This window comes from Maylandia zebra, linkage group LG10, assembly GCF_041146795.1.
Source record: "Maylandia zebra isolate NMK-2024a linkage group LG10, Mzebra_GT3a, whole genome shotgun sequence".
NCBI lineage: Eukaryota > Metazoa > Chordata > Actinopteri > Cichliformes > Cichlidae > Maylandia > Maylandia zebra.
This window is the reverse complement of record NC_135176.1, coordinates 13,049,282-13,070,089: the sequence shown is the minus strand read 5'-3', so window position 1 is coordinate 13,070,089 and position 20,808 is coordinate 13,049,282. Positions and strand designations below refer to the sequence as shown.

General features: G+C 41.2%; 1 protein-coding gene across 1 annotated transcript; it reads right to left on the bottom strand.

Annotated features, from left to right (window-relative positions):
* On the bottom strand, positions 1–20,249 carry ubash3ba (ubiquitin associated and SH3 domain containing Ba). Its single transcript, XM_004563912.5, has 14 exons — positions 19,398–20,249; positions 6,719–6,772; positions 6,284–6,470; positions 5,235–5,433; positions 4,363–4,532; positions 4,039–4,247; positions 3,805–3,949; positions 3,500–3,620; positions 3,280–3,402; positions 3,039–3,131; positions 2,591–2,735; positions 2,391–2,497; positions 2,011–2,120; positions 1–1,902 (listed from the first exon to the last, which is right to left on the bottom strand). Exons 1-14 carry the CDS (start codon positions 19,523–19,525, stop codon positions 1,765–1,767), a joined length of 1,929 nt encoding a protein of 642 aa, XP_004563969.1. The 5' UTR covers positions 19,526–20,249; the 3' UTR covers positions 1–1,764.
* Between the last annotated feature and the right edge of the window lie 559 nt (positions 20,250–20,808).

The following is a 20,808-nucleotide window of genomic DNA, read 5'->3' as shown; positions in this document are numbered from 1 at the left end:
TCCAGGAAATCCAGATATTTAATCAGAAATAAAGTTATCATAGAAAAGAATTATTTTCAGATTCATGCGCAGGGGTTCTGCACAAGACTTTAAATATAACTCTGCGGTGGACAGTTGTTTTAAAGTGGAAAAAAGCATTCAGACTTTTTACTTTAGTAAAAATTACAACCTTACTTGGTAGCCTAACAGTACTCAGTTTGTATAATCAAACATTAAAATACCTGAAGTACATATATAGTACAGGTACCTCAAATAGTACCTGTACTAATTATGTAGAATGGCAATTTTCAGACTCATACATATTATTATTATTATACATATTGTCATAATTATACATTCATGTGTATGTCTCTTTAATAATTTTAATTACTTATATGTTGCTGAATAGCTTGCTCTAATAAAATGCAATTTATCTGCAACACAAGAAAAACCTAAAGCCTTCAAATAAATGGTGTTGAGTACATTGTATCCAAAATATAGTGGTGCAAAAGCACCACACATACATAACATAAAATACAAATACATTAAACCTGTGCTCAGAGATTTAATATCAAAGTGTAAAATGAGTTTGATGTCCCTGTATTCATTACTGTTTTAAAAACAAATCAGATGTTGCAACTGGTACAGAATAAACCCTAAAGCAACTAAACTTATTTGATATGCATTTGTGCAGACAGTTTACAGTAAGGGGATATTGGCAGCACTGCTCTACTGCACTGCAGTGTCCACTTATGCTCGTTTTCTTGCTGCACGAGAAGAGGGAGTAAGGTCTTTACAGAAGACATGGAGGGCTGATATATGCTGGCCTTCGTAGCTCCACAACCTTGTTTTATTAATTTTTAGAGTATCGGTGGATTTTCAGATTCATGCAGCAAATAACTGATATCTTATGTAATCCAGAAAAAGTAAAATTCATCACGTTGTCGAAAAAGTACTGTCGTGGTCAGAGAAAGCAAGCAGAAGGTTCAGTCGATAAAAAACAACAACACAGCAACATTCTGTATATTATCATATAAATTTTCTTGGTCATATTGACTTGGTTGTCTCCAGACAAATCCCATAGGCCATGGCTTACAGCAAGATTAAATGAGTCATGTGGCCATGTAAATGTCAACACAGAAGAAAATGATATGACATTTTACAGGAATCAAACCTATAACAAGCTACCCACCTGAGCACCAAAAAACGATGAAGATCAGTTCCTCCCTGTCTGATTGTCAACATTTCTTTTGTGCTTTTTGTGTTTGTTTTTTTTCACCAGAGGGTCACAGCTACAAGTTAAATAGTTATTTTTGACCCACGGCAATATAGTTTTTCTGATACACAAGTCTTTCTCAACTAATTCTGGTCACAGTGTGTGAGAAGGCAGCAGAACACAAAGTCGTCACCCACTCCCCTCTCTGCCAAAGAGGGGCCCGCAGACACAGTTTAATGAGGCACCCTCTCGTGACATAAAACCTGATTCATCGGCAACCATCAACAAATCAAACAGCCATCTGCATTCCTCGCAGCACCTCTACATTTTGGGTTAACAAGTATATCGCTGAGGATAATGCAGCAAAGTCCCGCCCAAACTGTAACACATTTTTCTGTAATCTCCACACAAACTGTACATTCCCGTTCCTGAGCAGTGTGTTTGAATACATTTGCCTTCATTTATGCGCTTCTTTTTTGTTTTTTCTTTTTGTTTTTTGCATGATGTCTTTTGATGGAAGCCACTTTTTGTTCAGCAGTTCAAGATAAGAGAGCCAAAGAGCAAATCCTTCAATCTTGCATTAGCATTTCCCTCCAGTTGAAACTGTGATTGGGCCCGTGTGTCAGAGGCAGAATTGGTGGGTCGACCAGCTGCCACACCCCAGTCTCTCCCATTTCTTCGCAACTGCAAAATCCCAAGTAAGGAATCTGGACAAAAGAAGACACAGATGTGCATGTTGTCCAAAAAAAGCATTGGGAAAGGGAGAAGTTACAAAGGAAATCAAAGAAGCGCCGAAACTGAAACGCTACACTGACCTTTCGAACAACTTGGACAAAGTCCTTGGAGTTTTGGGGGTTGAGGCCTTGTATCTGGCGAGTGCAGGCCTCCAGGGAGGAAGCATGGGCCACAAACAGGACCGTGTTTCCTGTGTGAAAGAGGTAGAGAACATAGAGTCACATTCCTCAGATACCATAAGCTTTCTGTCCCAAACTAAGCCATTGATGATGTTTAGTTTCTTGGATACGCGTGTTTTACGAGCTAAAAAGTCTAGCTAAGAAGTTTAAAAGTACAACACTGAAAACTACAGTTTTATCTACATAAAGTGGCTGTTTTAACCTGTGAATGTTGGCAACATTTAATGCTTACTAAGCAATTACTTAAAAATCCTGGATACATGTTAATTATTATACTTTACCCAAGTTTTTGCACTCAGTCAGGATCTCTCGGGTCACCTGGAAGCTCCTGCTGATGTAGGTGTCATAGGACTCTGAAACTGTCAATTTACTTATGGGAATATGAGGTCTAGGAGAAAAACGAAATAGATACTAGGGGTGAAGTAGATTGTAGGATCAGAGAAAACAGCACAACCTCCATAGTGTTAGTGTTGCTGTGTACCTATATGTTGTGTCCACACTCAGATTAGCAGCAGCCAGCTCAGCTGGAGGGATCCAGGAAGGTAAACATGTACCTGAAACCCACTTGGTCCATTCAAACAATCCTGGCTCCACACGGATTTTTGTCTTTCCGTCCTGCTGGAGACCTGGCAGAGAGTTGAACTGAGACTTACTCTTTTTGGAGTAAAATGTAAAGGAAATGTATAAATATGTGCAAACGAGGTAACCTTTAAAAAGGATTTGCCTTTTTAAAGCAGACATATTGATGTGTCTAAATACTACGAAGGTCCCGTTACACTTTATAAAATGGACCTAGAAAAGCCTCACTGTGATAAGACCTGAACTAAAGATTTATGACTCAAAGCTAACATTGAAAATATCACACAGTAGAAAGAAGCTGAGTAGGTGCTGGTGTCAGTACACTGACGCCTGTGAAGATGAGGTCCTACCTTGAAGAATGTGCTGAGTAGTCTGAATGCATCGAAGAGAAGGAGAGCAGTAAACAAAGTCTATTGTTGTATGGCTTTCTAACAGGGCTTCCCCTGAGATAGGACAAAATACAGTGTGATTCCACAGGCAAGAATGTCATGTAGTATGGGAAATAAAACATTTCAGTCTTAAAAAGCTCAATTCTTCAGAATCTCAGATAGCTTTACACTGGTAAATGATATAAAAGTAAAATATACCAACCAACAAGACGGGCCTGTGTGGCGCCAAAGACAGTAATTGGGCAATCCTTATCAAAGTCCCGGTGCCCACCACTTCGAGCTGGGAGACTGGTTGGCATGTTGAGATTAGAGCGAATGTATCTGCCTGCACAACACAAATAAAATATAATAAATCAAGTTAAACGTATTTAATGCCATACTGATGTGTAAAAAACATGGTCATCCCCCTATTAAACCCTTACCTTTGGAGTCAAAGCACTGAGTGACCCAGTGTTTGCCAAACACCACATCCATCCTCTCTCCATGGCGACACACAAACAGCCTCATCTTGGACAGGGACGGCTGACTAGCTGGTCTTGACACCTACGATTAGAATTGTTTGAAACTGAGTCATTAAAGACAACATGCACTAATCTGGAGCCTCTGCTAGGAGCCCACGCAGTAATTATTGTCATTAACAAACTCTTTACTGGGATTGTTACAGGACAACAGTGAGGTTTGTGGTGTTTTTTTGTTTTTGTTTTTTTTACTTTAACACGGGCTGTACCTGCATAGGAAGACAGAGGCCTGGAAGGCTGGGAGGATCCACAAGACTGTCAAGTAAACTGTCATTTTGCTGTCCATCAAAAAATAGCCCACCAACAGTGCTGCTAGAGTTCGATGGAGAGGCACAGTTAAGAAAGGAGAAAGACCTAGAGAATGAAACAAAAAACAAAACACAAATGATTTAAATTGTTAATAGTTTTAAAAAGGGCACAGCAACCCTTTTTCCCTTCCTTACCCATGGACTACCCATGTATCAGACTCATCGGCACGGTTGACGTAGTTCTCAGGCAGGAGGCCGGACAGCCCTGTACTCAGCGAACTGCCAAACACCCAGCCTTCGCTAGCGGTGCTCTGCTCCATCGGAGACATGAAAATAAAGTCTCCTTGCAACAGCTCCAGCTCGTCATCGTTCTGAGGCATGTACGGGTACATGACTTGCAGTGTCTGCGGGGGGCCAGATGATTAAGAGCCATTAAGACGGCAGCAATTTCAAGTGCCCGAGCTACAACTGAGGAGCGGAAACATGCTTGTTAAGAGATGGCACTAAATGAGAGTGTACCTCGTGATTAGCAAACCGAATATCCCTGGAGAAGAGCACGGCCAGCCAGTCACACCCTGCAGACACGTCAACATTTTTGGCTAGCTTCTCCAAAGCCGGAAGGCTACTGGCTTGAAAGTGGTAAGCCAACGTGACATGAAGCTGTTTCTTATGGGGCTCAACATGAACATCTGGATTAAGGATAAAAAAGAACAGCATATACACACCAGTTATCCACAATAATAAAAGCACTGGCAGGTAAAGTAATTAACACTACAGATCGTGTCACAGTGGTATATTTATGTGGGAAAACCTGGATCCTGGCCTTCAGCATCTTTCCAAAGCCTACAAGTACCCCCAATTCAGCCCAACCATATTAAGCCTAACTCTAATATGTGCCTTTTCCATGCAAAAGTTAAGGGTTTCTTGGGATGCACCAGTTGAAAATATAGAAAATACTAGTACCACTTCTGACCTTTAACCTTGACGATAGCATACAGCCTATCTCTCATGTTACTATTAGCTAGCCTGGCTCTGTACCATGATACAGTTCCATGGTTGTAGTTTTTCGTCAATGGCTACATGATGGACTCTCTTAACCAGGCAAAGGAACTTCCAGGATATGGTATCAACTAGCGAACCAAGCCCCAAATAATAATACATTAAGCAGTTCTGCCCAAATAATTCTAATACATGGGATAAGCAAGAGAGAATTGTATTGATCCTTTCATAAAACTCTTAGTCAGAAAGCAATTAGGCATGCAAATGTCTGTCTACTCCTTTGAACTAAATCATTGCTGCAGAGAGCCTGGGAGCATTAGTATCCAACACTGCGTCTGCAAGACAGCGTTCATGTATAACCTCTTAACCAAAGGGAAAAAGAGGACTTGAACCTGCTTTTGATGCGGCTTCAGTGGCAAAGTCAGCAGCAAAACTCTTCAGAACTTCTGCCATCTGTTCCTCCACGAAGAGACCAATGAAGGTTGAGGAGACATAGAGCTCCAGGGGGAGGGGCATAGGTATGCGACCCTTCCACTTGGCCATGGTGGTCTGGAGAGCATCGGACAGAGCCTCCACCTTCGCATCAGTACACTGAGTGTAAAGGAGATAACAACACAGGAAACTCAGTGATATACTGAACACTCTGTCATTGCTAGTGATCTCAGAAACAATCTGTACATGGGCAAATATAGAGTTTAGTGCAAACATACTTACATACATACTTATTTATTTCCACTGAATATATTTTCTGTAAGTTTAATCAACTTTTTAATATAAGCTTCTACTGTTATCCTGATGACATCCAGCTCTACCTGTCTACCAAACCTAACACCACTCTCCCACTTGTGACACCTCCAGGAAATCTGCTTTGCTTGCAACTCTGACTTTCTCCTGACTGGCCCCAAAGGTCTTCTTCTCACAGTCCCTTTGACTACCATGATGTTTACAGTAGAGTTTTCAGTTGCTCAGCTCCGCACCTTGACATCTGTGACACTCACCACTTTCAAATCCTGTCTCACAATGCACGTCTATGCATGCAAGGCTTTGAACTGGGAGAAATTGGGCTGAAATTCTACACATAGACGTAATGCTTTAACAAAGAGGAACTTGGGTCATAAGTTAGCTAACAACTGAGGGACAGATTTTAAATTTGAAGACCACAAAGAGGTTACAGGAGGTTAACCAATCCAGCAAACTCAAATCTAACATGTTGTATTTGCAAGCACTTCTTTCAGTTCTAAACTGTTCACTGCGTTCTCTGCAGCAAGCTTCACGCGGAAATGTGACAGCATACATTAAATGTTTACTGTACATTCGCAGAAACTGAAAACAACTTCCTCTGGGTGAGCACAAATAATTTAAATACACACACACACACACACACACACACACACACACACACACACACACACACACACACACACACGAAGTTGAGACTGACCATGAAGAACTGGCAGAGGGTAATGTGGGGAAAGATGTTGTGTGCCTTGTTCTTGCCACAAGACAGGCGGGACTGCTTCCAGAAGTGCGTGAGCTGCTGGAGCAGTGGCCCACTTGGTCGCAGATATAACACATACTCTCTGGGTAGAGGGTCATCCAGGAAGGGGTCATCGACATGGGAAAAGAGCCTGGAGTGACCAAGATCACGTCAAGTGGAAAGAGGGAGAAAAAAAAGCTGTGATAATGGAAGATAAAAAGGAAGGAGCAGCTAATGTCCAGCAGAGGGCAGCGATGGTTGTAAATGCAATCTGATGTGTCAATAAAATGTTACATTAGGTCAGTATATTTTTGCCATGTCAAGAATATCCATTTGATTTCCTGTTAAGCAATAACAACAGGGAGCGTAAATATGAGTGTGCGCATGTGTTGCTCTCACCAGTCACAAGCCGCCTGGACGTTTTTCCCTCCTGTCGAAACCAGAGCTTTTAGGCTGCAAAACAGGAAGAGAAAGCAAGAGGGGGAGATCAAAGCACAGCCACACAAATCAATACTTTCTCTTCCGGACTGTATTTATTAGGAAGAGACTGCTGCGTCTCCGTGTGACTGTGAACAAAGAACAAACATCCAGAGAGACCAGTAAAAAGACAGAAAGCACACAATGATTCTTTCATTATTCATACCAGAGGTTCATGAAACACTCTGACTTGAAGCAGCTAGCTTCTTTGCTAAGAACTAAGAATGCACTAGGACAGTCTGGTTCTATCATCAGTTAGGTGTGGCCACCTACAGGGAGATGCATCTCCCTGTGTTAGTGTTAACTGAGGTCGAACTTGAAGCCGAGCACACTCGAGTACGGTAACAACACATTCAAATCACTCGTCTCATTGCTTAAAAATGTAGGCCAACAAAACCCCTGTGTCACGATACCAAGATCTGCTATAAATGACAGATAAAATAACGCCTTTGGTTCTAAAATGATATAAAATGAACAGTTCCTACCACAAGATTTATCTGTGTCATTTTATACTCTAATTTCTTTCTTTTTTTCCTGAAACAGAGAGCTGATTGAATGATTACTCTCGAGTGTTCAAAATCTAATTAGCATCTTTTTATAAAAGCTCTGTTATCGCAGGCTGCCTCTGAAGGGATTTGCTGATTCAAGGAGGTTTCTTCAGCTCTTAGAGGACTAACACAGATTATATCTGCAAGAGACGGTAATTTAGAAGGTTCAGAGCATACACGCACTGCAAATCTTTGGTGCACTGTAGCATAAACTTTGCTGTTTTGTCGAATATATCTTATGCTTGGTATTACAGCCTGTAAGAGCTGGATTCCTGATAAACGAGTAAAGAAAGGAAGTAGACAGTTTCATGTTTAAACAACAGGGAATTCATGTTAAGTAACTGCACGTTGCTTTGTAGCATTTAAGCTTTAAAGCTCAGCTACAAGCCACCCAACTCCATCTCCTTTGAGCTTTGTAGGGTGCTTGAAAATAAAGCAGAACTCTGAGTCTGTTTAGCTCTCATTCATTGCAACAGATAACCCTAAAAGCAAAACCTTCAAAATAATGTCACATTTTTCTAAATGATATCTCTATTCTCACATAAGAGAGCTTTGCTTGTTGGTACTCTTAATGGCAGTTCTAATGAGCCATAAAACTGAACAAGGGGTCGTATTCTGCATCATTGTATGGTCACCATTTGACTGAATTTATAGCGTGATGCGGACAGAGTTCATTGTGCCGCCCTGATGTTCGAACTCAATGAGCTATTTTTAAATTTGTCCCAGTGAGAGGGTCCTAGATACGGCAAAATCCCCCAACCCTGGGGCAGTGCGCACTGAAAGAGCACAGCGTGCACGCTGAGAGCGTCAAGCCTACAGGATCCTAACAGATGGCTCACACAGATCTACATAAAGACTTGAGTTATATATCAGCTACAGTGAGAGTCAAAAAATTTGGTTAGTCTATGGTTAATCTATTATTTATGCTATTTTAGCACTACACCACCACTGTAAGGAGGAGGTTTTAAGAAAGAGAGTCAGTTGTCCTTTTCAAAAGATTCCACCTGGTTCTGTGTGGAGGAGGAAAAGAAGGGGATTTTCTCTCAGAAGGCATGATGGGATTACATGCAGATGTGACTGAGACGTCACAAAATCCAATCCAGGCTGGAACATTGGATTCTTGCTTCTTATCTCCTTGGTATTTTATGAGAGTGAACCCTTGCGATATTAAATAATAGTAATGCTCTTAGTGCGGAGTCACAGAGCAAACTGATGCAATGGCACTTGAATTTAATCTTCCTTTTTTTTTAAAGCTTTTCAAAGGAGAAGAACCCCCGATCCATGTATAAACAATAACACAACATCAAGCAGGATGGTGTTGCCGTTTTTTATTCATCTGTGTGGCACAGATTTTTAAAAAGGGCAATGTTTTAAACAAAAGATTTTTTTGTATGTGTGTATTTTGAAAATGTAACGCACAAGATTGGAGTTTAAGCTTAAGCTTTTCGTGGATCAGTCCACGTGAAAAGGACATCATTACCGACTCTGGCAACACTTCAAAGTAAAAACATCGATGCTGACACGTTTGATCAAATCAGACGTTTCAGCTAACAGCCGATTCAGAAATATGTCTGCCTGAAACTTGTCGATTTTTCCTCCTTTATTAAATCCATAAATAAAATTCTTGAGATTTCCGAATGTCTTTTGTGAGAGTGTCCTCGACTGAAGTAGGTAACAGTAACCGAGCAGGTTTTTTCATGCCTGGAGAAACAGAGGAGCCTCTTCCTGTGAGGAAGCCGTGCTAAATACCACCAGGCTTGCTTCGTTGCAGCATGTTTCACTGTGGTTTGTGCTGTGTTTTTTTTTTTTTTTGCTACCATTTTTCTTCATGATTGTGCTTGATGGCTCACTTTGGAATCGTTATACAGGTGGCCAGAGTATTCACACTCAAACCTCTAGTGTGACTCCTCTGGTGGAACTTGTAAGTGTAATGTTCTCACGATGAGCTCTTCCATGCATCGTTCCCTTAGAAAAGAATATCTTTATATTAAGATACTGATTAAGCAAGAAATCACATGCATGTGATGTATTCCTTCGCCAGAAGTTTAATAAAGAAGGTAATCTTTCCACAATTTTTAACGCTCATATTGGAATATTATAATCAACTGCTCCACATTTTGAAAATGAAATATCCTCATACTAAATTATAAATGTAGCAATACTTTTTTCAAAACCCCACTTTCAAATTTGGTGCCTTCTTTATTAAACTTTCCCACATTTCTAATAGTTTTGGAAAAAGAAATGAGCTGATTTAAGTATGCGTTGTTCTTGGTATTTCTTGCAATCATTTCCAAGCTGTGGTGAGGCCGTTTTCAGAAATATCTTTAACTTTTTTAAAGCCTTACTTTCATGGTCTGATTTTGACTGACATGCGGGACCACAAGGAAGTCGTAGTACACCAACAGACATGCTTAAAGGTGTCATGTATACTTTCGCCACCGCAAATTCCTACATGCCTGTCTGCATTTCATAATCTAACCTCAGACGAGTGCCTACTTTACAGAGTGGTTATGACTGATAACAAGAACTAGGCGTCGCACAACCCATGTAGATCATATCAGTGTAGATATTTGGATGCAGTCTTGGTAAAAAGAGAGTACATTTCGAAGGTTTTCTAATAAGGACAAACACCTCATACTGGTTGTCAAGCACAGTGGTGTAGGTGTGATGATTTCAGCTTGTTTTTCAGTAAAAGGACCTTAGCACCTCGCAGCCGTTGAGTCGACCACGAAGTCGTCTGTATGGCAAAATGTTACAGAGTCAGCTGAACTAAAGCGACGCTGGAAAGAAGAGTGGGTCAAACATCCTCCACAACAATGTGAGAGACTGAGACAGTCATACAGTTATCCGGTCGTTAAGTGATGACATGATGAATCCTATTTCCCGGCCTAAAATAGCTGTGTCGCTAGCGGTCACGTAGCACATCATTATATACCAGCTAGCCAAACTTCAGTAACCCTACAAACGTCACTGCTGTTTAGTTTTCTGTCTTCATTTATGTTGGAAGTGATCATTTTAATTTGTTTCCAAAACCCGGTAGTCAGGACATGCTATATTGTATTTAGATAGCAGGGAGTTAGCTCGCTAGCTTCTAACTTCTAACTCCGTTGAATGTCATAAATTCCGTTTTCATGGATGCCTAGATGTTAAACTCACCTGGGAGAGCAGAACGCTGATCATTTTATTAAAGATGAAAGACTTTAGACAGTTTTTCAACTCTCAGTAATGCCATAGTGATCGTTTGATATATGGACCTGCAGCGGAGTTTAGGCCCAGACATGGCGAGTGACGTCAGACTTAACGACTGGATTGGTGCTAAAGGCGAATCTATAAGTTAAATAAATAATATAATGGTTACATTTAACTAATTTTAAGACCAAGTGAGGACAAGATGTAGAGTCTTGACAGACAGAATATTGTCTATTTTTTTCATTAAAAATAAATATACGCACCTTAACCACTTTAGAGTAGAATGATAAATAAAGACAACACTGCCATAAGTACAGAAAACAAAATAGTTGAACCAGTTATTCCAGCCTTCACTTACTAAAAATGTTAAATGCCAAAAAAGGCAAAGACTTTTTGACTATAGTGGTCGATGCGTTTTCTTTTACCATGAATTAATTCCATGTTTCAAATGGTTTTTCTATGTCGTTCCAGTATATATATTTGTTAGTGAACGCACTCTGGATTAGTAATAGTTTCTGTCACGCCGAAGTATAAGAGAAAGTGACTATTATTGAATGGAGCTTTAACTTAATTTGCACATGCACCACGGCTGCACGCAACACAGAAAACAGCTTTTCATGGCAGCCACACATGGCAACTGTGTTTAGTTCCTGTTTCCACATTTAAGCCCACTTCAGATAAAGTGTTGTGTTGCATGTTAAAACAGCAGTGTTTCTGGTTTTTCACACGTGTAAACATACAGCGGACTATTTATTACAGCTGAACTGGATATTTTTCCATGCAGGTTAGCTACATAAATTTCCAAAGAAGTAGCAAACCACAAATGAAGAACAGAAGTTAAAAAAAGAAGCATATCAACACATCTTAGGACACACACAAATGTGTTAAATGCTCCCAGGGGCCCCCTCCTGACTTCACTCAATAGGCAAATGAACATTTCCTGTTTACAAGCCACACAGTTTTTGCCACTTATTACAGCCACAGGGCTGAGAGGACTGATGCTGCTAAAACCAGACTGCAGCCTGAGGAAAGCCCCCATCAGGAGAGGAAAGGGGCTCCCCTTCGGCCAATCTAGCAGACTATGCAAATGGGTGGTAAGCCCACGCCAGACATGAGGCCGGAACAGCTGATTCATCATTATAGTTCACGATACATTGCCTACAAGTATCCTTATACACAACAAGGCTGATGCATTCATGCCAACAAAGCAATAATGCTCACCGACTTAACATTTCCATTATGTAGGTTTATTGTATATGTTGAAAGAGATGCTTTATGGCATTTTGTTTCCTTAGAGTTAGTGACACTAAGCCAGCTATCTGTGGTAGGATTATAAAAAGGTCCTTGCAAAATTTTCTATCAAGAGATTCATCTCTGACCCTGAAAAGTTTGAAAATCCCACTATTAAACTAGCCACATCTTTGAGGTCAATTTGCTTTGCACAAAAAGTGGAAGCAGCGCAAAGTTGTAAGCACACTAATGTTTAGACATTTGCCTGCTAACACCTCTACAGCTAATTTGTTTTATCTTGTCTGTTTAATCTACTAGTAGATGCCCGTGCATCAGTGTTGTTTGGCCTGTTTGTTCTGTTGAAATGGCTTGAAATGAAAACAATATGATGCTTTTATAAGGTGCTGTAGGTGCATAACCGCAACAAATAAATATTTTAAGCCATTGCTAGGCAGTTGTTAGGCAACATGATGACATTATAACATGACATAAAGATATATTGGTAGCTAACTGGTTCTCAACATAATATATTGTGTAGAAGCCAGGTTATATATGATAAATGATATTTCAAGTTTTAATGACACTTTCTTTAGTTTTACGGCATCTCAGCTTGTGAGTGTTTGTAGTGTTTGTGTTTGCAAACTAGAGGTGACCGCAGCAATCTGCTAGGAACCGCTAGTGTGAATGTATCTGACCATACAATCAGAAACAGACTTCATGAGGGTGGCCCGAGGACTCAGCGTCCTCTAGCGGGCCCTGTCCTCACTGCCCAGCACCGTGGAGTCCAACTGGCGTTTGTCATGAAATGCCAGGATTGGCAGGTCCACTTGCACCCTGTGCTTTTCAAAGATGAGAGCAGGTTCACCCTGAGCACATGTACAGGATCTGGAAAAGCCATGTAGAAAATTATACTGCCTCTAACATCACATGACTGGTTTGGTGGTGGGTCACAGACCTCTACAGGCTAGGCAACGGCACCGTGGCAGCCATTAGGTTTTGAATTGCAGCAATTACATTTCAGCAAAATAATAATAATAATAATAATAATAGATTGCATTTATACAGCACTTTTCGAGACCCTCAAAGCGCTTTACAATTCCACTATTCATTCACTCTCACATTCACACACTGGTGGAGGCAGCTACAGTTGTAGCCACAGCTGCCCTGGGACAGACTGACAGAAGCGAGGCTGCCATATCGCGCCATCGGCCCCTCTGGCCAACACCAGTAGGTGGCAGGTGAAGGGTCTTGCCCAAGGACACAACGACCAAGACAGAGAGAGCTGGTGATTGAACCGGTTACAAGATGAGCTTCCCAACCCCCTGAACCACGGTCGCCCCTAACCCGCCTAACCTCACTTTTTTTTCAGGGCGTCTTTGAATTCAGTCCTCTCTAAGTTGATCATTTTCGTTTCCATCAAACGTGTTCCTAAAACATTACGTAGTTCATATCAGTATAGATATCCAGCATGATCACTTTCCCACTGAGATCTGATGATTTTTTTGAGCAGTTTATTAAAATACCAATTCGGATTTTCCTAAATCTTGCCCCTTACAAATACTCTCAATATTTAAGTAATTAAAAAGACAAACACAAAAACTAAAAATATTGAAAACTAAACAAAAACTAGCTTTTTCAAATAATAAAAACTGAAGTGCAATAAGGAAACTAAGTGAAACTAAACTGAATTAAAACAAAAACTCAATACTGAAAAAAATTAAGAAATAAATTTAGAGAATACATAAATATATATACTTTGATCTCTTGGTGTTGTACATTCAGAGCTTTCTTTAGAGCTATCAAAGCAACATTTCAGTATCACCCCTCTAACCGTACACTGCTTGCCGTACAAAGCAAGCAGTGTACGGCCCGTGACATGGGCCTCTACTCCTCATTATTTCCACACAATCGACACATCAAATCCACAAGATCTGACGGAGAAAGTCAGAGATTGACACCAGTTAATGAACTGTGAGCCGTTTGTGTTACTAAAGTTAATGTTTAGTCGCTCGCCGAGCTTTGCCGTTTGAGCAATTGATCAGAAATGCTTCTAAAACAACTAAAACAAAGTGTGCTGTTTTAGCATGCTATTTTTAGTGCCCCGTGACGTCAGTGAAATGAGTGCACAGGGCAAATGTTTCACTAAGAATATGTGAGGCTCGGTGCCAAAATTGTGACGCATAGCACAGCATTCATCAAAAGTCCGCGGATGTGTCATGCAAAGCAAAGCAAAACAGCAAATGTTCAAGAGTTGCAGTTGGCACGCACATGGATGCTTTCTGAAAGCTAAAATCAGGATCTTTATTCTAGTTTGGGGGTTTTTTGGGGTTAAATTACACCTGAAAATTTTGTTTCCAGGTCTCAAAGGTCAGATTAAAATTGGCCTGTCGACAGGTTAACAAATACAAGCTTAATCTAAATAGAGTTTTTAACTGTTTACATTTCCTAAAGTTTTGCATTTGTCTACTGAGAAAAAAAGTACAGCAACTCAAGAGGTATAAAAGGCTTTTACAATGCAGAAGAGACGTGCGAATCCCCTGCGTCAGCCACCCTTCAACCCTCAAACGAGCACACTCTAAAGGTCACAAGCCACTTCCGGAAATGGGCGACTTCCTCTTGGCCGTCTGCAATGCAAGCTCAGAGTTTGTTACTGCAAGCAGCCACTAACACGTCTGATGTACTCGTGAGCTACACTGAGTGACTGCTGTAAGATTTCCTCAGTTAAACTTAAACGGTTCCTCATTGATGCCTTTGGTGCGTGTTACACGGGAGTAAAGTTAATGCATGTAGCTGCTATGGTTGAGGCGGGAGTTATGAAACCGATGCAGGCAAGAGAACATTGTCCCACACCGACTTCCTCTTAAACAAACAAAAGCCTTTACAGACAGAAAGAACAGAAACAAAGACAGAAACGACAAATTTACCACATATTATGCTATCTGAGCATAGATACGTTAGAGCGCAGCAACCGCAGTGCCATCGCCCTCTTCACTTTAGACACACTGTCGGAAACCAACAGACATGGCAGTGCCTGAAGATAATTGCACGTGTTAAGGAATACAAAACAGAGGCTTTTGGTCAGCATTTGTCAGGGTTTATACTGGAGCTCAGAAGGGCTGCATTCTATTTCACAATCAACACCAGATTTAGGCCAAATAAACAAATGAAGGGCACATTTATGGCATTTATTATGCTAAACTGCCAGATATTAGACAGACCCAGCCTTTCAAAAGCAGCAATTTTCTTAGAACTTGTGTTTAGTTATGATGTTATATTTTCTAATACGCCACTTATTAAAACCTGATCACCTGATTACCCCATAACATATATTTTTATTTCAGATTTTGGATTCTGTGTGACAATCCTGGATGCACGAGAGTTTATGTGACTTTTGGGATGAAGCACAGACCTTCTGACTGAGAAGTGGTCATGCTGCATAATTCATTACAAAAGCCTTCACCGCTTCTAGTTTGTCTACATCCTGTTAGCATGAAAGTAAAAGTGAGCAAAAGGGTGTCTAAATATTTTATTTACTCTTTTAATTCCCCGCTTTGCTCTTTGTTCCTGCGGTTCTTGTTCTGCTGCATTGTGGTCATCAGCTTCACGCTTCAGTTGCTCCAAACTGCCACAATAAACACTGAGGTAAGGCATTTTAACGAATTAGTATGCTGGCTCATATCCTAATTTGTTTCTATTTCAGTCACATTTTTTTTCTTACAGCTGCTTCAAGGCAGGTCTGTGCTTCATGCATGGCTGACATGAAGAAGCCGCAGACACGCTGTCTGTTTCTCGTAGTTTCTCTTAACATAGTTCATCATTTGTTTAAATCAAGAGCTTAATTCCTCTCTTGACTTTCTCACGAGCTGTAAAACTGCGCCTAAATCTGCCATCGGCACAGGTACCTACAGTCAGCCGATACCATAGTTATGTCAAATTTAGCCTCAGGTAATACACTGCTCTGACGTTACACACTTATTGATAATTGGAGGTCAGAGAAAAGTCAGGATCCAAGTCAGGACAGAGGAAGGAAGACAGAGCAACTGCCTTACTGATAAAGTATAGCAGGCCGGAGAATACTGGGGATATAAACTCATGGCAAAAGTTAATATTTAACTACGGTGGCAGTAATGCAAGCAAATGTTTTATCAAGGAATTTCCCAGAACATATTGTTTACAAAATATCTGTAATTATACAGACCATATCTGGAAGTGGCCAGAAGCTTGGATATAACATCACAACAAAAGATCACCAAAAGTCCAGAAGATGGCTCGTTGTAGCTTCAAAAACAAAACGGTAGTTCTAGCCCGATACTCACAGTTGCTCCATATTTTTGGACACAAATTTCTGTTTCATGTGCAGAATTTGTTTACCCTTAAGGTGTTGACGTGGTTAACAAAGATATTGCATTTACAGCTATTTTTGCACGCACTTCCTCCCCCCACACTATAATGTAAAAAGACTCAGTTTAAGATCTTGTTGAGGATCCTTTGCACGATGTCTGGAGTCTGTGGACCTCACCAAAGATTCTTTCTTTGTCATGCTTTGCAGGCCTTTGCTGCAGCTGTGTGTAGCTGTTCTTTATTTGTACTTCTGCCTTCATTTTTGCATTCAGTACGTGGAATGCATGCTCGACTGGCCAAGTCAGTCAAGTGATCGGCTTGGCCATTTTCGGCTCTGTAATGACCTTTCTGTTCTTGAGGCTGATGAGTGTTTTGCGCCTTGAAATCTCTACGTTTTTCTCTCTTGAAGTCTTCTCTTTGCAGAGGGATTAGTTAATGATGAGCCTACATAATGGAGAGTTTCAGCACTTTTCTTTACCATAGAAAAGATGCTGTGATCATACACCAGTTGTCTTCAGTAGAGGTCCAGCCCCTTTACATTGCTCACTATGGCATAGATTTTATTTAAAATAAAATTATATTTGCCATTTTTATTTTCTAGAAAAGAAAAAGTATCCAAATAAAAGGAGCTTAACTCTATATCATGTCCTCGGTCTTTTATTATGGCAAGTCTGTGTTGTAAGGCTCAGTTTTCCAACCGTCTTCCAACCATCTGACACCATTATCGCAGAGAAAGAGAGACCACTGTCCGTCCATGTCCTATCTGATTACACAAGCCAGTTCCTGGATGACTCAGCAGACCCCTCGCTGCCCAATTAAAACAGAAAGCCCAATTCTCCGTGTTCGTGTATGCGTGTGTGTACATGATTCATGCTCCCTACTCCCTGAAAAAAAAAAAGAACTCTAGCACAATGAAGCTGCTGTTCGCTTGAGCCATGACTGATAACTGATTTTCCTATTAGTACCTCTCCCTCTCACAATACCAACTGGGAGAGAAGCTGACAACAAAACCTAATAAGCAGATGTTTATTTTTGATATTTTACAGCAACGTGTCTGGCGTGGTCGTCAGAGTAGATTCTGACCGTTTGAAACACATCTGCAGAACACAGATAACTTTTAAGTGAATCGAACTACAGCCCCCAAATGTCTTAATCGTGGATTTCTCCGTTTCTGACACGAGTATTTCATTTAGAGAGGGTTACTGCAAAGCTGTCTGTGGTACAGAGACAACACTGGGACGTATTGCATTATCGCTTGATAAAGCAGACGTGACAAGCGTGTCCGAAAGCAGTTGCCTGTTTACACATCGATCAGATACAGAGCGACATTATCGCCTCATCTTTTACGTCTTTAATGTTCCACTTAGAGAAAAAAACAAATAGCTTTGTGTGCAGTTATTTCAAGACCAGAAAATGGTTAGTAAAACCTGTGCATATTTGATTCCCTAAAAATAAAATGGGATAAAGAACCGCAAGCAGTCACACATGTAATTAGGCTCCAAAAATATAAAAATGTCATGTTATATTTTGGTATCACTAGTCATATAAGTAAAAAAGAAGCCTCACACTTCATGAGGCTTTCTAGTGTTGCACAAAACACCTTTTATGTTTGTTTTCTAATATCATAAATAGGCCAGAGAGGCCAGACAGCCTTGAAGGCAGTGGCTCCTAATAATCCTGCTCCATTATGAATGTAATAGCCTCAATCAAATCAAAGTGTATCAGTCTGTCATCAATAATAGAAGCGAGCCCTGGCAAACAGGTTGCTCTGTCTGCATCGGTTCTTTGTGCAGAACGAGTGAGAGCTTCAGCCTGGAGCGATCAAAGCCGGGATGACCTCAGCCAGTTTTGCAGACGATAAAAAGGCTTAATTTTGGAGACGCTGCATCTTAAACAAAAGCGAAAGACTGTTCAACACTTTCGGCCTACTTGCAAAACTCTGCCAACTGTCACTGCTAAATTCTGACTCCTTGTTCTAAATGGTCAGACAGTTTTCTATCTGTACGATCCAGACGGCAAAACAAGCATCAGAGCTCGACGTTAATCGCGGCGCTCTCAGGTAATTCACTTTTGTCTGCTGTGGCAGTAATTTCAGCTTTCTTTTGATACCTGGGGAGAGGCTGAACATACAGAAAGGCTTTTGTGTGAGAAGATGAGGCTGCTGAAATATATGTAATGTGGGAGTCAACGGCAGAGCGAGCAATGAGAGACACTATGATTGCAGATTATGTGATTATGTGGAGTTTGCGCAGCGAGAGGAGGCTGAGATGTAAAAACCGAGCTCTGTGCAGAACTTCAAATTTGACACCTCTTCAGTATGTCGGGTTACACAAACCACATCATGTTTGATAAAACGCTCCTTTGCCCACAGGCTCGAGTGAAATAAAAGGCTCAGCGACAGAAATGTTCATAACTTTACTCACTAACAAAGCTGCGCATCCATTTTTTAAACTTCTCTTCTTTCCTGGTTTCAATAAACACATCCTTCTGTTGATTAACCCTCATTTTTTTTATAAGAAAATGTGTTATTTATATGATTTTTTTTTGAGGGGGGGAGGGCGGGGGTGCAATAGTAGTAAGCAGATCACACATTGTCATTTTCCAGTATAATTACATAATCCACAGACTACAATCACAAGCCAGTACTGCTTGTTTCCTGGCAACTTCTTTGCTCAGGGATGAATGAAAAGAAGTATTGAGAGGCACATCCAGGAGAGGCCCAGGGGGTCAGCTTCTCATTAAAAAAAAAACAAAAGCAAAAAAAAAGACTGCCTCAGACAGCACTAAACATCTCCTGTCATTTTTTTATTACCCTAGCAGTGGGAAGAAGACCTAACAACACACGGACAGGTGCGTGCACAGCAGCACTGAGGTACTTTGGTTTGCTGGGGAGGCAACACTTGAGCTTAAGTCATTGTTGCTGTCTTTTTTAGCTGAGATTGAGTAGCTTGCGTTCATATTGTTGGACTAAATACTTTCTGCAGCACCGCAGAAAGAAAAGAAAAAAAGTAACGCATGGCACAATAGATAAGCCGAAATCCTACTGTGTAAAGCTGCTGTAGCATTTTTCTTTACGGGAGTCATCTGAGAAGACCCCACGGGCGATAATATGTATCAATAAACACGCACAGCTGAGCAGACTCGCTGCCTCTCCTTCCAGCTGCAGAGATGCTGCTGATCAGCTGCTGATGTTGACGCCGAAAGGCAGATAAAGGAAAACTTTGACAGGCTGCTGATGGTCAGCTCTACAGTGTTTAATGGTGTGAGCAGTGTGTGAAGCTGCGTATACTCACGCCCTGGTCTTGGGGAAGCCCATGGACAGCAGTACGTCCAGAGTGGACCCATGTTTGATGGTGTTCGGCCGGTTCTGGCGCTGTCTCCGCGGGGTCACTTTGGCATACAGTTCCTCTTTAGCTGCCATAACTCACTGCTCCATCGGTACGTCAGGTCCACCCCTCCTCCGATGTACTGTCATTTGTTGGAAGTAATAGATGTGTATAGATATAGATAGACCGATGGGTGTAGAGAGTAAACCAGAAGAAGAAAGGAAGAGGCGAGCTATTTAAAGCAGGCTGCCCCGGCTGAAGAGGAAGCGCGTAGAAATCACGAAACAGTGCGGGGAAGCGAGCATGGTGAGACTTGGTCTAAACGCACTTAGCTTGTCAAGCTGCCTCCTGACGGACTCGCACATGAACTCAACAGCAGGGGGCTCAGCCATGGAAAGTCACTTCTGCGCTGTCAGCCGTGCCCCCGATCCACATTCGCCGAGCGCGGAGGCGAAAGTGTCTGACTCCCGCTCGCTGTTCGCATCCGGTGCTCTCGAGTGAGAAAGTCAGCCTTTCCACGCCGAAACGATGTCTTATTTATGAATGAATCCCGGAGCGAGGGGAAGGCTCAGCCTGTAAACGGTCGCAGGTCTGACTGCGCGGCCCCTCTCTCTCAGTTAAAGGGGCATACGCTTGTTTGTGAGAGGACAGGAAAGCTGTTATAAACGGAACCAGGGTGAAACTAAAAGTAAAGCCCACTCCTCTGCTTATATACGTGTGCGATGAAAGTAATGAGATTACTTGAGAAAGGGTGATGTAAAGAGCCGAGGTACGGCTGGATGGTGGAAAAAGTTGGTCACACTTCCTGTCTGCGAAAGTCTGTGTCGACACTACTCCGCATGCGCAGTGCACTCCAAAGGGGATCCGAGCACCATCAGTTGCCACAGTAACCCGCTCAATTTGCCCTACATTACTACGTGAAATATAGGTACTTCTAACTCTTACGGATCGCGGTGATGTGTGAATTCCTCCTGCAGTTAAGTGAATGATTTTTGTCATTTTAAAATGTATCTGTGTAGAGAATAGCACAACTTTTTTTAATGGTAGCTTTATTTTCTTTCATATTGACAGCTGTAGCATTTCAGCTTGTGTGTGAGATACACTTTTAAAGGAGAAAATAGAGCAAAGAACTGCAATAAAAATAGATAATCATGATAATAAGTAGCACCCCATCGTGTTTGAAACGAAGCATTAATTTTTAAACTCATCTGCATGACTATGATTATATATTTGTGCACGTGTGGCCATGTATTGAAAATGAAGGGCGACATGTCTCATACAGCTCAATGGACAAAAATGTTTACTTCTTATTCAGTCCACTGCCCATCGTGTCCATCACACATACTTAGCAGTAGGCATATTTTTCCATACATCCCAA